At 49.6% G+C, this 13,173-nt stretch overlaps 1 protein-coding gene across 6 annotated transcripts in view; it reads left to right on the plus strand.

Moving 5' to 3' along the window:
* WSCD2 (WSC domain containing 2) overlaps positions 1-13,173 on the plus strand; it is a 348,664-nt gene that overhangs the window by 284,612 nt on the left and 50,879 nt on the right. For all 6 annotated transcript variants that reach the window (XM_071209824.1, XM_071209825.1, XM_058281478.2 and 3 more), the window contains 2 exons: positions 32-216; positions 12,251-12,372. In XM_071209824.1, coding sequence (XP_071065925.1) covers positions 32-216; positions 12,251-12,372 — 307 coding nt within the window. The remainder of the gene's footprint in view (positions 1-31; positions 217-12,250; positions 12,373-13,173) is intronic.

The raw sequence follows: 13,173 nt of genomic DNA on the forward strand, positions 1-13,173 counted from the left end.
CACGGCCAGGCCTGACAGCAGCCTCTCCCAGGGGTTACCTGTATGCCGGGCTGGAGTTCGGCGCCGAGTGCTACTGTGGCCACAAGATCCAGGCGGCCAACGTGAGCGAGGCAGAGTGCGACATGGAGTGCAAGGGCGAGCGGAGCAACGTGTGCGGCGGCGCCAACCGCCTCTCCATCTACCGGCTGCAGCTGGCCCAGGAGTCCGCCCGCAGGTGTACGTGAGTTGGCCACACTGTCCATTGTCCCCGTCAGCGGCGACTCCCTTGGCGGGCCCTCGCCCAGTCGAGGAGGCCCTCAGCACACCTCATGCCCCCACTCCGCCGCACCTCCCGCAGTTCCCCCTCCCTCCCTAAGCCCTGCCTCCCTTCAAGGCCACCACAGTCCTCTCCCCCCAGCCTTGCCTCTCCCCCACCCCTTTGCTCCAGCGACTTTGAGGGTTTTCTCATTCCCTCCTCCCCCTGTCCCCTCCTGTACCAGCTGCACCCTCATGCTCCCCCATCTTCTGCCTTCCCATGCTGAGCTGGAGCCTGGCCTGTCCTTCCTGACTCTCTGAGGACAATGACAATAGCAAACCGTCCTTTTCTAAGCACTGTTTAGGGATCAGCACACCTAGTCCTCAGAATGACCCTATTATTTACCTGTCCCTGTTTTACAGATAAGGAAATGAGGCACAATGACAACACCTAGCTTATAAGCAGCAGAGCCAGGCTTTACGTCAACTTCAGGGCCTGTATCTTCCTAGACTCCACCCCTTGCATGTCAGTGCTTCTGGTTTGAGTCTCGTGGAAAAAAAAACTCTCCAGTTTCCATACTGGGAACGGGAGGGAGGTGAGCAAGTAGGAGAGGACGGAAGCTGGTCCCTCCTCCCTGGATAGTGCTCCATTCTGGAGGTGCAGGGGTTTAATAAATTAATGACCATTCATCAAGGATCGGCTAAGTGCCAGGCATTGTGCTAAGCCCATTGCAGGCCTGATTTAATTTAGCTGCCCCCCCCCAGCCTTTTCAAGTCATTACTGTTATTAATTAAGACCATTTTACAGTAGGGGACTGAGGTGTAAGGAATTTAAGTTTTCCTGGTTATCCTTGGGATGCTGTCTAGAGGCAGGAACAGGGATCCACAGCCACTCCTCTCTGGTCAGGTCCTCTGGGGAGGATCTTGCTGAAATGCAGGTTCTGATCCTGCAAGTCTGGGGTGAGGTTCTGCACCTCTAAGGAGCTCCCAGGTGAGGGGAAGCTGCTGGCCGCTGGGCCTCACCTTGACTAATCAGCCTCAGACCTCAGTGCACTGCTGAGATCCTCCCAGTGTGTAGGCCTGCCCAGGCAGGCAGATTTGGCAGGAAGTTGACACTTTTCTGCACACACACAAAAGTTTCTTCTGTGTGAATTTTATTGTTTATAAAAACACACTGTTGGTTTCCTTGATGATGTGTGTAGATTTTTAAATCATCATTTTGAATCTCTGTTCAACCTTTGCTCCTTAGTGGGGTGGAGCTGGGCTGTCAATTTGCACATGGGCTGGTCTCTACAAGTGGAACTTCATCTACCCTTCCCATAGATACCTCTCAGCTAACTGTGGTCTAAAGGCAGAAGGCAGAGGTGGTATTGAAATCCAGGCTGGAGAATGTCCATGCAACAGGTTTCTGTTTGGGCCATGAGTGTATCAAGTTTTTAATTTGGTGGCAGATGAATTCTCATTACCGACGTCCTTTGCCAGTATTTATGTTATGATGTTGGCAACATTTTGACTATCTGAAGAGATGGCCTTAAAGTCAGGGATATTTAAAAGGGAAGCTGTTGCTAGCAAAATGTCATAGTGGATGAGGCTAAGATAGAAAACAAAATTGAGTTGTGTATGCCATTAGCTGGACATAGAACTTTGCCATTGGTTAATGTTCAGACTGGCTGGATAATCTGGTTTGGCTTTCCTCTCCCCTTCTGTCCCCTCCTCCCCTTCCTCCCCTCCCCCATGGACTAGCAAAGGTTTTTCAGTCAGCTGAAATATAAACAAAGACCACTAGATTCAATGATAATAAGGTGTGTTTTGCTCTTGTAGAAGTGGGGCTGGGAGAGTGGTGGTTGCTGTAGAGCAGCTCTGAGGCTGGCAGGAATGCTGCTGCAATGGCAAAATTACCTTGGGTTATATTTTGCCCTATCTAGGAAAATATTTTTGTATTTATGTCTGGGGTAGGGTGCACATTCATTTCCGCTGAGTGTTCTAGATACTGTACTTGTACCATAGTTGTTCTGAAAGACAGTGAGCATAGTTGTCATCTTGCTAGGTTTGAAGCTTGGGCACCTTCAGCTGGAGACTCCAGAAAAAAATCTTTGAGTCTTATGAACATCAAAGCTGCTGTGGAAGAGATGATAAAGGAGATGGCTTGGATAAGGAGACAGAAGGCCAATGGTGTGCCAAATTGGGACTCTTGGTCATCTCCCAGATGGTAGCATGGTGTATGGAGAGAGCACTGGAAACATTCATCCAACCAGGAACTGCTTGATGATCTCCCACGTGGACTAAATATGAAGGGCCTTAGTGGAGAATAAAGCACAGTCCATGCCATCGGGGGGCTCACTGTCTAATAGAGAGACAGATCAAAGACCAGAAGGATCAGTTGGAGCATTGGGGGTGGTTGTGCCTGTAGGAGCCATGGGATCATCATTTGGGCTGAATCTTATTCTAAATAGATTTCAGATTATAAGATAAAGCTATGACGTCTAGCTGTGAACAAAAATCATGTGTTGAATTCTGTGTTGGAGCACCTCTGAAGACCTTCCTCACCTGTCTTTCCATTTTACATTTGTAGAATAGAAACTGAGGTCCAGAGAGCAGAAGTGACTTGGGGGGTGCTCCAGCAAGGAGGGGATATTTGATCAGGTGCTTGAAAGCTGTATAGGATTTTACCTGGTAACGGAAGGGAGGATACCCAAACCCAAGGTGAGTCACCAAGAGGTGGAAGAGAAGTCTAGGAAAAGTGATAGAGAGTGCAAAAAGCCTAGAGGCAATTTCAGGAAATGATGGGCAGGCATGATTTTTCTAAGGTCCAGTGCTTCTCAGGGCTGAAATCCAGGTCTCTGGACTCCCCATTCTGAAGCTCTTGTGGCACTAAGGATCCATCTCCTGTCTTGTGAGAAAACTCCTTCACTCCAGATTAAATCCTGACTCCTCTTTCTGCCTTGCTTCTGCAACATGGAATCTCCACTGTCTTTCCTCTGCACCAGTGGCATCCTCAGTTTCCCATGCCTGAGATCTAGAAGTCACTGGCACATGACCTTAGCATCTATGACAGCAGGCAGAGAAATGAGCAAACATTCTGGGGCAAAAGGTATGGCAGAAACAAGATTCCATTTAGAGAGTCATTAATTGGTATTAACTCTGTGTCCTGAGTTTGCCTGAGCAGTGGTATAGAACTCTTAATGATTCTGAAGATTCAAAGGAAGCTTATTATGTCCCAAACATCACTCTGGTGGGGCATCAGCCCTGGATAGGGAGCCAGCCTACATGTTTCTGAGGTGATGGGATCTACAGGCACCCTGCTATTTTGCCTTGACACAGACTCTCAGGCATGTGGACTATTTGTCCTTGTTACAAAAGAACCGAGAAATGGACTTCCTTCTTGGTCGGATTACATTTTTCATAGCAGTTTTCTAAATGTGTCAGCAAGCATAGCTCTCTTCCCAGGGGGAGAGACCTGCCAGTGATTTGAGAACATTGTGGCTTTATGGATTGTTGCAAGAAATTTCATTTGACGACAAAAGATTCTTGTAAGAATTGGGTTGCAAAGTTCATTAGAATGACCCTGAACTAGAGAGGTCGGCTGTGGGTGGCTGTCCATGGTGCTGACCAACCTTTAGTGCTGTCTAAAACCCTCCTGAGTCCAGGCCAGCCTCTCCCAGGGCTCAGCACTTTTTCCTCTGGTTGTTTCTTTTCTAGCTTGACAAAAGCATTCTGTAGCTTACACTATTGTTGAGAAAAATAGAACCCTAACTTATGATTCACAGTTTATGTAGTGGATTTTGTGTATGTTGTTGGTTCTGGCAAATGTTTGTCTCTGAATGTCAGAAGGGGAACTTTGTGCATTGCTTGGACTTGATGCTCACTGATACTCAATTACAACCACTTCTGCCAAGAGGGACCTCAGATGATCAGGGAAATTCTCTTTGGATGGATGGACCGTGTCTAGCTCCCTCCCCCTCAGGTTTGTCTGGGACTGAATTTTATAATCCAAACAGACCTTCATGAACTCTTCCAGGCAGGGCCGAGGGGATGTCAACTAGAAAAGGTTTCTCCTTCTGAGACATGATGGGGGAGAATTGGTTTGCTCATCTCTCCAAAGCAAAATCCAGGATGGCATTGGGAGCAATGTAGGCTTAGGAATCAGACAGACACAGATTCTCTTCCAACTCTCTCGTTTACTTCATATATTGACTTACACAGAGCCATTTAGTCCAGCTGAGCCCTAGGTGCCTCGTCTGTGAACTGGGAACAGTCCTAACCTTTTGCAATTGCTGTGACCATCCAGTGAGATACAGTCTAGAGAGCACCTAGCACAGTGCCTGCTGTGGCGTAGTGGTGATGCCCCTTTGTTCCTAAAATGAAAACTCCCCAACTCTCTCTGGGCAGCACACAATTCAAGCTATTTGAATTTCCAACCGCCTGCAGGAGCCTTTGGTGAAACCTAAAAATAGCTGGTTTGAATTCTCCTCGGACAGGGACAGTTAGGTCCTTTGTGTAATTCATTCTCTCTCTGATTATAGGCAGCCTTTAGCAGCTCCCAGCTCACTGCCTTTCCTCCTGGCTGGCATCTTTAATGCAGTAGAGCTTGGCCTAATTACCCAGGGGGTGGTGGCCTCTTGCAAACCGAGGAGAACTCTTCCATGCCTGCCTTTAAGCTGATGCCTGGTGGCATTTACCTCATTTTTGTGAAGCCCCAGAACAAAGAGATGATAGGACTTCAGAGACACTTGCATCTGGTTCCAGGCTGTTCTTCGTCTGCCCCCAGCAAATAGGGTTGATGAGCAGTTGCTCAGCTCATTTCATGCTAGTAAAAAGCCCAAGCCACTGAGGTCAGGCACCATCCCAGCCAGCCTTGCAATGAACACCTGACATTGTCAGAATGTGGGGCACGGGCTTTGGTGATTCTTGGACCCCTACTGTAGTGCCTGTGAGGGTTTCTGGGAAATGCAAGTGGGCTGGTGGGGGGGATCTCTGGAGCTTAACCCCATTGGAATTGGGTAGGCCTCCTGCACAAGAGCGGAGAAGTGGGAACTAGGATCTGATGTCAAATGAAGTTGGGGTCAAATCTCAGCTCTGCTCCCCACTAACTGTGTGACCTGGAGAAGTGTTTGAATCTTGTCAAGTCTCAGGATACTAGTATTGCCTACTTCATGCTGTCATGAAGACTAATTGAGATGTAGTGTGTGTCAACACACTTAGTGCTGATGTCATATAGTAAGCAGCTGTTGTTATTACCATAGTTTTTATTTAGTAAGGGCTGGTCATTAGAAAAACACTATCTGGGACTGCCACTAGGGCCTGCAGGCTGTATACCGCACAACTCCAGAGAGCATCGTTCACACATTCAATGAGCTGTGAAAAGTTGTGGCAGAAACTGGATGCAGGATTTTCCTTGTGAACTAAAAATGGCTGCTGAGAGAACCAAGATGTCTCAATTGGGTTCCCCAAGAGGCAAAGAGGTAAGCCCTGATATATTTGGGATGTGATCCCAGGACATACCTGTAGGGGAATAGAGAAGTGAAACAGGAAAGGGGAAGTACCCAGTCCAGGGTGCTTTATATACCAGGTCACTACTGAGAGCAACTAAACTGTAATGCCACAGGGGAGCTCTGAAAGATGGTGTAGAACATGTCCTACCAGAGGGGCAGGGAGCTGCTCTATTGATCTAATGCTCATCCACCACTGGCTGAGGGTGGCTCCTAGAGGAATTGACTCCTTGGCAGAGAGTCATGGGGGGTGTGGTAGGTCATTTTAGCATGTCCTGGGATGTTGAGTGCCAAGGGCATGTTGATGGGCACTGACGGTATCCACTACACAGGCTCGAACCACCCTTTATATATCAGTGATGGAGAAGGGATGTGTGCACATGCTGGCTGAGTACTTGTTCAAGTGCAGACACTGTTACACTGCTCTCCATGGACTTCCACCACAGCTGAGCAGGTTGGATATGATTACCCCCATTTACAGATGAAGAAACTGAGGCTCAGTGAGGTAAAGACACCTGCCTGAGGGCACACAGCTAAGTAAGTGGCTCATGCTGGTCTGTCTGACTTCAAAATCAATATCCTTTTCTTTGGGCATCAAATTTTTGCAAACAGGGAGGCATCTGCCTACTGCTGTGGAAATTCAAAATTCTTTTCATTGCAGGAAAGTGTCTGGGAGGTCAAATGAACCTCAAAGAACCAAGAAGTCTTCAGATGAGATCCCCCAGAGACAAACACATGAAGCCTGGTTTATTTCATTTCTCCTGTTTTTCAGACATGAGAGACAAAAGAGCCTCTCACCCCTCCAAAGGGGAGAACCAGGTGACCCGTATTCCAGATAGAGGAAATAAGGCAGCAGGAGGGTTAACTGCTTTGGCCACTGTGTATATTCTGTGCTCAGCTCACCAATGCAAGGTGGAGAGCAATCTGAGAAAAATAGCCTCCAAAGCACTCCCCGGATCCTTGAAAATCAGGCTAACCCATTCCCTCGCCAGCTCAGAAGGTTCTTTAGCCTTCCTGCTAGACTGGTATCATGAAGCCTTCTGTGACTTCACATGGACACCCCCCCCAAATAGAATGAGCCACTGACTTCCCAAATGTTCTCCTCCTTCCTCCCCACCCCCACCAAGCACCTTGACCAAACAGTCTCTCTCAACAGCAGCTTTGGATCCACCCTGGCCCTTTAAGACCTCTGAGGACCTCCCCTTATTTGGTATTCAGGACTTTCAGCTCAGCCCTCCTCTCTAAGCTGAGGGAGTCTGGGGACACATTAGCAGATGCTTAAATATCAAGGGAGACTGATCTGGGCAAATCTGGGCTTGCAGAGTCTTCCTTCTTCTTTCCACCCCTGCAGCCTGATCTCTTGAGTTCCTAGGCAGGCAGGAAAAAAGTTGCCAGGGTCCTCCCCTACGCAGTATAAGGGCAGCTGACAAGGAGACAAGTCACAGATCATTGTCTGCCCTTTCCACTGTGCCTACAGCTTATTTATGTCCGTCTCTGAATGACCATCCAATATCATGCCTCCGGTTTAGAGATAGGGATGTTGAGGCTCCAGAAGAAGAGGAAACTTGACCATGATCAAAGAGCTAGGTAGGGCAAGGCTGCCATGGGCACTGTGTGGAGAAGAGCATCCCATTTTATAGCAAAGATGCAAAGTTCAGAGGGGAGAAGCAACCTGCAGATACCAGCCTGCACGGCCAGAGCTAGACCTCATGTCTGTTGGTTGCTAGTCTTCTGTTTCCGGGCAAGGGCAGCTCTTTCCCCATCTTGAACCTGTGGGTCCAGGGATGTGCCCTGGTCTTCTGGTTTGTAGGTCCTCTTTTAGAATCCCTGAGTTGGAGCTGGGGCTGTCTGGAGACACGAGCTAGTGTGGCCAGGTTGGCAGTCTGAGCCCCAGAGAAGACATGTGCTGGCTGGCAGGGGTTGGAGAGACAGAGCATTTGGCCAAGGGAGCCCAGATGAAGAGCACGTAGGCCCAATGGACTCTGAGTGAGACCCCAGTGCCCTGAATTACTCAAGATCATGTCTGCAAAGGGTGCAAAGATGACCCCTACCAGCAGGTGACCCAAAGCACCACCTTGGGTGCACTTCAGTGCTCACATGCCTAAAATCAGATACACAAACCTATACATTGACTCTGATGGGAGAGTCACTGTTGTGCAAAGGACTTGGGCAAACACCAGCAGCAACCCTGGCATGGGCTGCTGGCATACGGGTCCCAGAGGAGGCACACCCAGTCTCTGCTGGGCTCCAGCAGAGGTACCCCTCCACTGCTCTCTGTCTTTTTATGGTGCAAGCTTGCAGTGGCCTTGTACTGCAATAACTAATGTTGTCATTTGAACCTCAGTGCTGGCTGTTTGGGGGATTGTTGGGAAATGCCCGACCCATGGTGACATTTTGCTGGTCCAGTGGGAGTTTGGCTGAGGCACATGCTCTGCTAGGAGAGGGGGGTCCTTGTCTTTGCTAATTGGTTGCCAGGCAACTCAGAGAGAGCCCCTGGGGTTTTTGTCTCTTTGTGCACAAACCTCTCTTGGTGAGACTCGCATTCAGAGAAGTCCCATGCACAATCACATGATTATGTGCTGAATCACGTGGTCAGACACACATTCACAGTCAGAGGCCCACTGTCCTGTGGGCAGACAGGTGACGCACACCTGCTCACCCGGGCCCCATTTTCCCACAGGGTCAGCACCCTGTCCCCTAAGATTCACAAGGCCCACGGGGTCACGGCTGCAGAGCTCAGCACCCTCATGCTGAAACAGATAGCTACGTACTTGCACACCCACAATGCCACACAGATGCACCAGATGCACACACTGCCACCCTGTCACACCCCCTTTCACTCACACAACTCCAGGCACACACTCAGTTTCATGCCCACTGCCCCTAACACCCTCTACATCCCGGCGCACAGCGGTGGTCCCAGCCAGCGCCTCCCACCCCGGCATGAGGAGTCAGATGCGTGCACCTGCACGTGTGCCTGAACGCCCCTCACCCCTTCTGCTGCGACTCGGTCCTCCTCCTGCTCAGTCCCGTGTTGGGGTCTCATGAACTACCAGGGTGGTGGGCGTGGGCTCCGGGGAAAAACCACCCTGGAATATGAGGTCAAGTGGGCTTCAGACCCCTACAGTGTACCCAGGGCTACCCCAGCCCCAGAGGGACCTCCCCAGTCCCAACACCATCGCCCACAGCAACCCTCCTGGCTCCAGCTGCGACCCAAGGGGATGGTCCCAAATAGGGTCCTGGTAGGGGAAAAGGTTGGCTCATAATCTGAAGTGGGTTCTGGGGACTCAGGGTCAAGATCTGGAGACTTGGGGTGCCATAGAGAATCAGACTCCAGGGTGAGGCCACTGCAGTGGGGCAGCCCTGACTTCCCAAGGATTAGGGATTAGTGGTTAAAAGAGGAGTGAGATTTAAAAGACAAGAGAAAGAAAGTCCCAGTGATTTGCAAATGATGAAGGCCTTAGAGCAGCATTTCAAAGAGGGGCAGCCCAGGGCAGGGAGAGAGCTTGTAGTACAGACATTGCTGGTTTGGAATCCAGACTATGCTACTAGTTTGCTGTGTGGCCTTGAGCAAGTCACTTCCTGTCTCTGAGCTTGGTTTCCCTTCTGCATAATGGAAAGAATGAGACCTTCTTTGCAGGAGTCAGGAGGAGTTCCTGAAAGTATCTCCAGCATTTACCCAGTGCCTGGCACACAGCACTCGAGAATATTCTTAAGAGCGGAAAGATCTCACTTTGGACTCAGAAAGGACTTGGTTCCAGTCTCACCTCTGCCTCTTGTAAGTTAAGCTGCAGCCCCATGAGCCCTCAGGTTCCTCATCTGGAAAACAGGAATCCTTATGCCACCAGACTGGACACAAGGGTCCAGTGAGACTGGGCCTGTGAAGGGCTCAGCCCAGTCCCTGGCAGAAAGCACGTGACCATGGGTGGTAGCTGTAATGATAATGAGGAGGATATATCGATAAAAGCACATCATCATCACCTTCACGAGTAGTAGGGGTATTGGAAGAAGAGTGGGCTTTGGAGACAGAACCCTGGCTTCAGTCTCACTCTGTCATTTGGCAGCTTTGTGACATTGAAAGTCAGTGAATGTCCCCAAGCCTCCGTTTTCCTATCTGCAAAATGGAGGTAGCCAGAGCTTTGACCTCATAAGGCTGCTGCGAGGATTAAATGGAGCCAGAGTCCTCAGCATGGAGCCTGGTGTCAGCAGGTGCTCAGAGAACATTAGTGGAGTCTAAATAGAGAGAGGACGGGCACCGTTATTTCTGAGAGCAAAGCCAACATTCGTCACCCTGCGACCCGAGTTAGCCGAGCTCTTGGGGGCATCTGGCTTGCTGAGTTTCCTGGTTGGGGGTTGATCCATGCTGCTTTGGGCATCCCACCGCATTGCCATGAATCTGTGGCTCGAGTGTGGGACTCCTCTTCTTGCCCCACCTTGTATGGAGCATTCTGTAAGCATCCATCAGTCTTCCTCAGGGTGAACCATGATCTGGTGGGGTTTCCCTCAGAGCACCTCAGGTGCGGGAGTGTCTAGTGTTTCTCCTCCAAGACTAGTGGCACTTGGGGTGTGACAATTCCTCATTGGAGGGGGGAGGCTTTCCTGTATAAAACAGCGAGGCTCCAAGCTACTTAGAAGGCCAGGACAAGGCATGTTCCCCTGGGCAGTGGGCCTGAGAACCACTGCAAAGTATAGCCCCAGCCACCGTTTATTTGAGGCCTGGAGGGACCATGCAGTGAGTTAGCTGCCTCCTGACACCCGTCTTACTAGGCTAGGGTTAGAGATGGGGAGAGTGGAGGAGATCAGCCTGCATGTGTGCAGGCTCTGGAAACTTTTTTTAACTAAGTTCCTGATATCCTCTTCATTGGCTTGATTTGCCTCTGCGATGAACAACCTCAAGCCACCAGGTGCCAGGTGGTAGAAATCCAGGGGATTCTTAGTTGTTGTGTTCCCTCACGTCTCTAAGCCCTGTGCTTTCATCTGTAAAATGGGAGTTTCCTGTGAACTTCACAGGGTTTACAGGAAGGTAAAACTAGATGATGTGTCTAAAGTGCTTAGCCACGTGAATGATCTCTAGTAGGCACTCAGTAGATGGCAGCTGTTTTTATGCTCATGGTTTCAATTGCCATGTCCTTTGATTTATGCCATCACTGTGGATAAAAAAAGTTGTGTGTAATTCAAATTTTAGAAATAACCAAATCCAGTTTTAGGAGTACATAGAAAATCTTTCAATAAATTCTACTGGGGCCATGTTTTATTTTTTTATTTGTCTCTTACGTAAATAATACATATTCATGTAGAAAAAATTAGAAAAGGATTTTACAAAAAGTTGAAAGTAAAAATTACCCACAATCCTACTTTCCTGAGATAACCACGTGTTGGTATACATCCCTCTAGAGATGTATAGAGAGATCATTTTTCATAATATTGTATTTTCTAATATGCAGAGTTTATAGTCTCCATTTTTTACTTAACATCATACCCTGAACCACATCTTCACATCTCCAAAATAATCTTTAACAACACTGTTTTGCGGGCTGCACAGCATGTCATCATGTTGTTGTTCCATTCTTCATTTACCGGTACCTCCGCGTTGGACACCTAGGTGGTTTCCAGTCTTTCACGTGTCGGTTTTAAAACACACTGCAGTGAAGAGGCTTTTTGGTAAGTCTTTGTGTACATCCATCGAGGACACTGCGGGTTCCTACCCCGCACCCCTCTGCTGATGTGACTTGGCTGCCAGTGGCCCACAGCTGGCCCCTTCTCTGAAAACTTTCCCTCCACACAGCAGGCTCCAGCTGACGTCAGGTCCTGACTTAGCCCCTTCCACGTCCTGGAGAGAACACCCTCAATCCCACACACGTGTCAGGCTCTGCTTCCAGGTGCCCCAGCTTGAAATAGAGTCTCTGAACATTTTCTTCAGGGAACTTCCATTGCAGAGGTAGCAGTTGCCTGCAGATTTAAAATTGGACTAAATTAGTTTGAAGGAGTCCCCTCTGTAATCAGTCCCTTGTAGCCTGCCAGTGCTTAGTTCTGGGTGCTTAGAGCTCCTGAGGCCCAGAGCTTCCCCCTGCAGCCCAGGGTGCTGGGAGGTGCTGGTGAGGAGGGCAGGACAGCCCCAGGCTCCTGGCTTCCCCTGCTCCTCAAAATTCAACCCTCTCCTGTGGAGATCATGAAAATCCTCCATGGAATGTACCATTTCCCTGAGTGGGAGAGTTTTCACCACTGAGATTGAAGAATCTGGGCCCAGGAAAGCTGACAGAGAAAAGGGGATATGGGGACTCAGGAAGAACTTCATCTCAGTCATTGGCTTCTACAGATACACCAGGGCTGAGAAAACCTTTTTGTAAATTATCTAGCTCATTGGCTATGAAGGGACTTGCCAACAGCAGCAAAGGTGGCTGTTCTGTCATGCTGTGTGACCTTGGGCACTGTTCTTGCCTTCTCTGGGCTTCAGTTTATAAGCGTTTCCTCCTGTATGTGGTTCTCAAGTCCAGCTCTGACGGTTCCTCTTTCCTCTGCTTCTCCAGATGGAAGCGCAGTATTCAGAGGCTGCTTCCGCAGACCCAACAACCTCTCCCTGGCCTTGCCTGTGACAGCCACCATGCTGAACATGTCTGTGGACAAGTGCGTGGACTTCTGCACAGAGAAGGTGAGAAGCCCAGGGGACACCCCCTCAGAGGAGGGGATGGTGGTGACCCACGTCTTGTGCAGAGCAGCTGAGGCCAGGCTGAGTCGTTCATGGTGATCTCTGAAGTGGACAGATCTGTGACTGTTGCCTGTGGGTACAGGGACTTGAAGTTACACCTCTCAGGTTTCCCACCCCTTGAGGAAGTATGTGCTGAGAGTGGGGATGCTCAGGAGTGGAAGTTGACTTTGAGATCAACAGGCAAAGGCAAGGACAATCTCACCTTGGGACAGAATGAGCCCCCAGGGCGGGAGGTATATAGCGTGGAGACGGGGCAGGGATGTGTCCAAACCTTTGGGCATTTGGTAGCAGTTGGGTTGGGTGGTCTGTGGGTTCCTTTCTTAGTATGAGATCCTCGATGGACGACTGTGCTCATCCTTCCTCCCTAGCCAGACTGAAGTCTTCAAGGGCAGGGGCTGGGCCTTATTGTTTGTTGTGGCAACACCCCCCGACACACACAGCTGGACACACAACTGGCACTCAGCAAGGTCCAGGAGCTCCACCTTCCCTCATCCCTCATGATGCACTCATCATACACAGTGTCCAGAAAACTGCTCCCTCCGTATCATGAGAAGGCAGTTGGGCATTTCATTCACTCCAGTATTGAACTTTTAATGAGGTCCTACTATGTGCTGGGCCCTGTATTTCGTGCTGGGATTCAAAGTCAGCAACATCATGGATCCTGGTATTTGCTGGGGGCCTGCCTTGTGCCTCTTCTTCTCTTGAAGAAGCCAGAGCAAGACTCAAGTGCTCAGACCTTCCCCT

This window comes from Dasypus novemcinctus, chromosome 19 (genome assembly GCF_030445035.2).
Source record: "Dasypus novemcinctus isolate mDasNov1 chromosome 19, mDasNov1.1.hap2, whole genome shotgun sequence".
NCBI classification, from domain to species: Eukaryota; Metazoa; Chordata; class Mammalia; order Cingulata; family Dasypodidae; genus Dasypus; species Dasypus novemcinctus.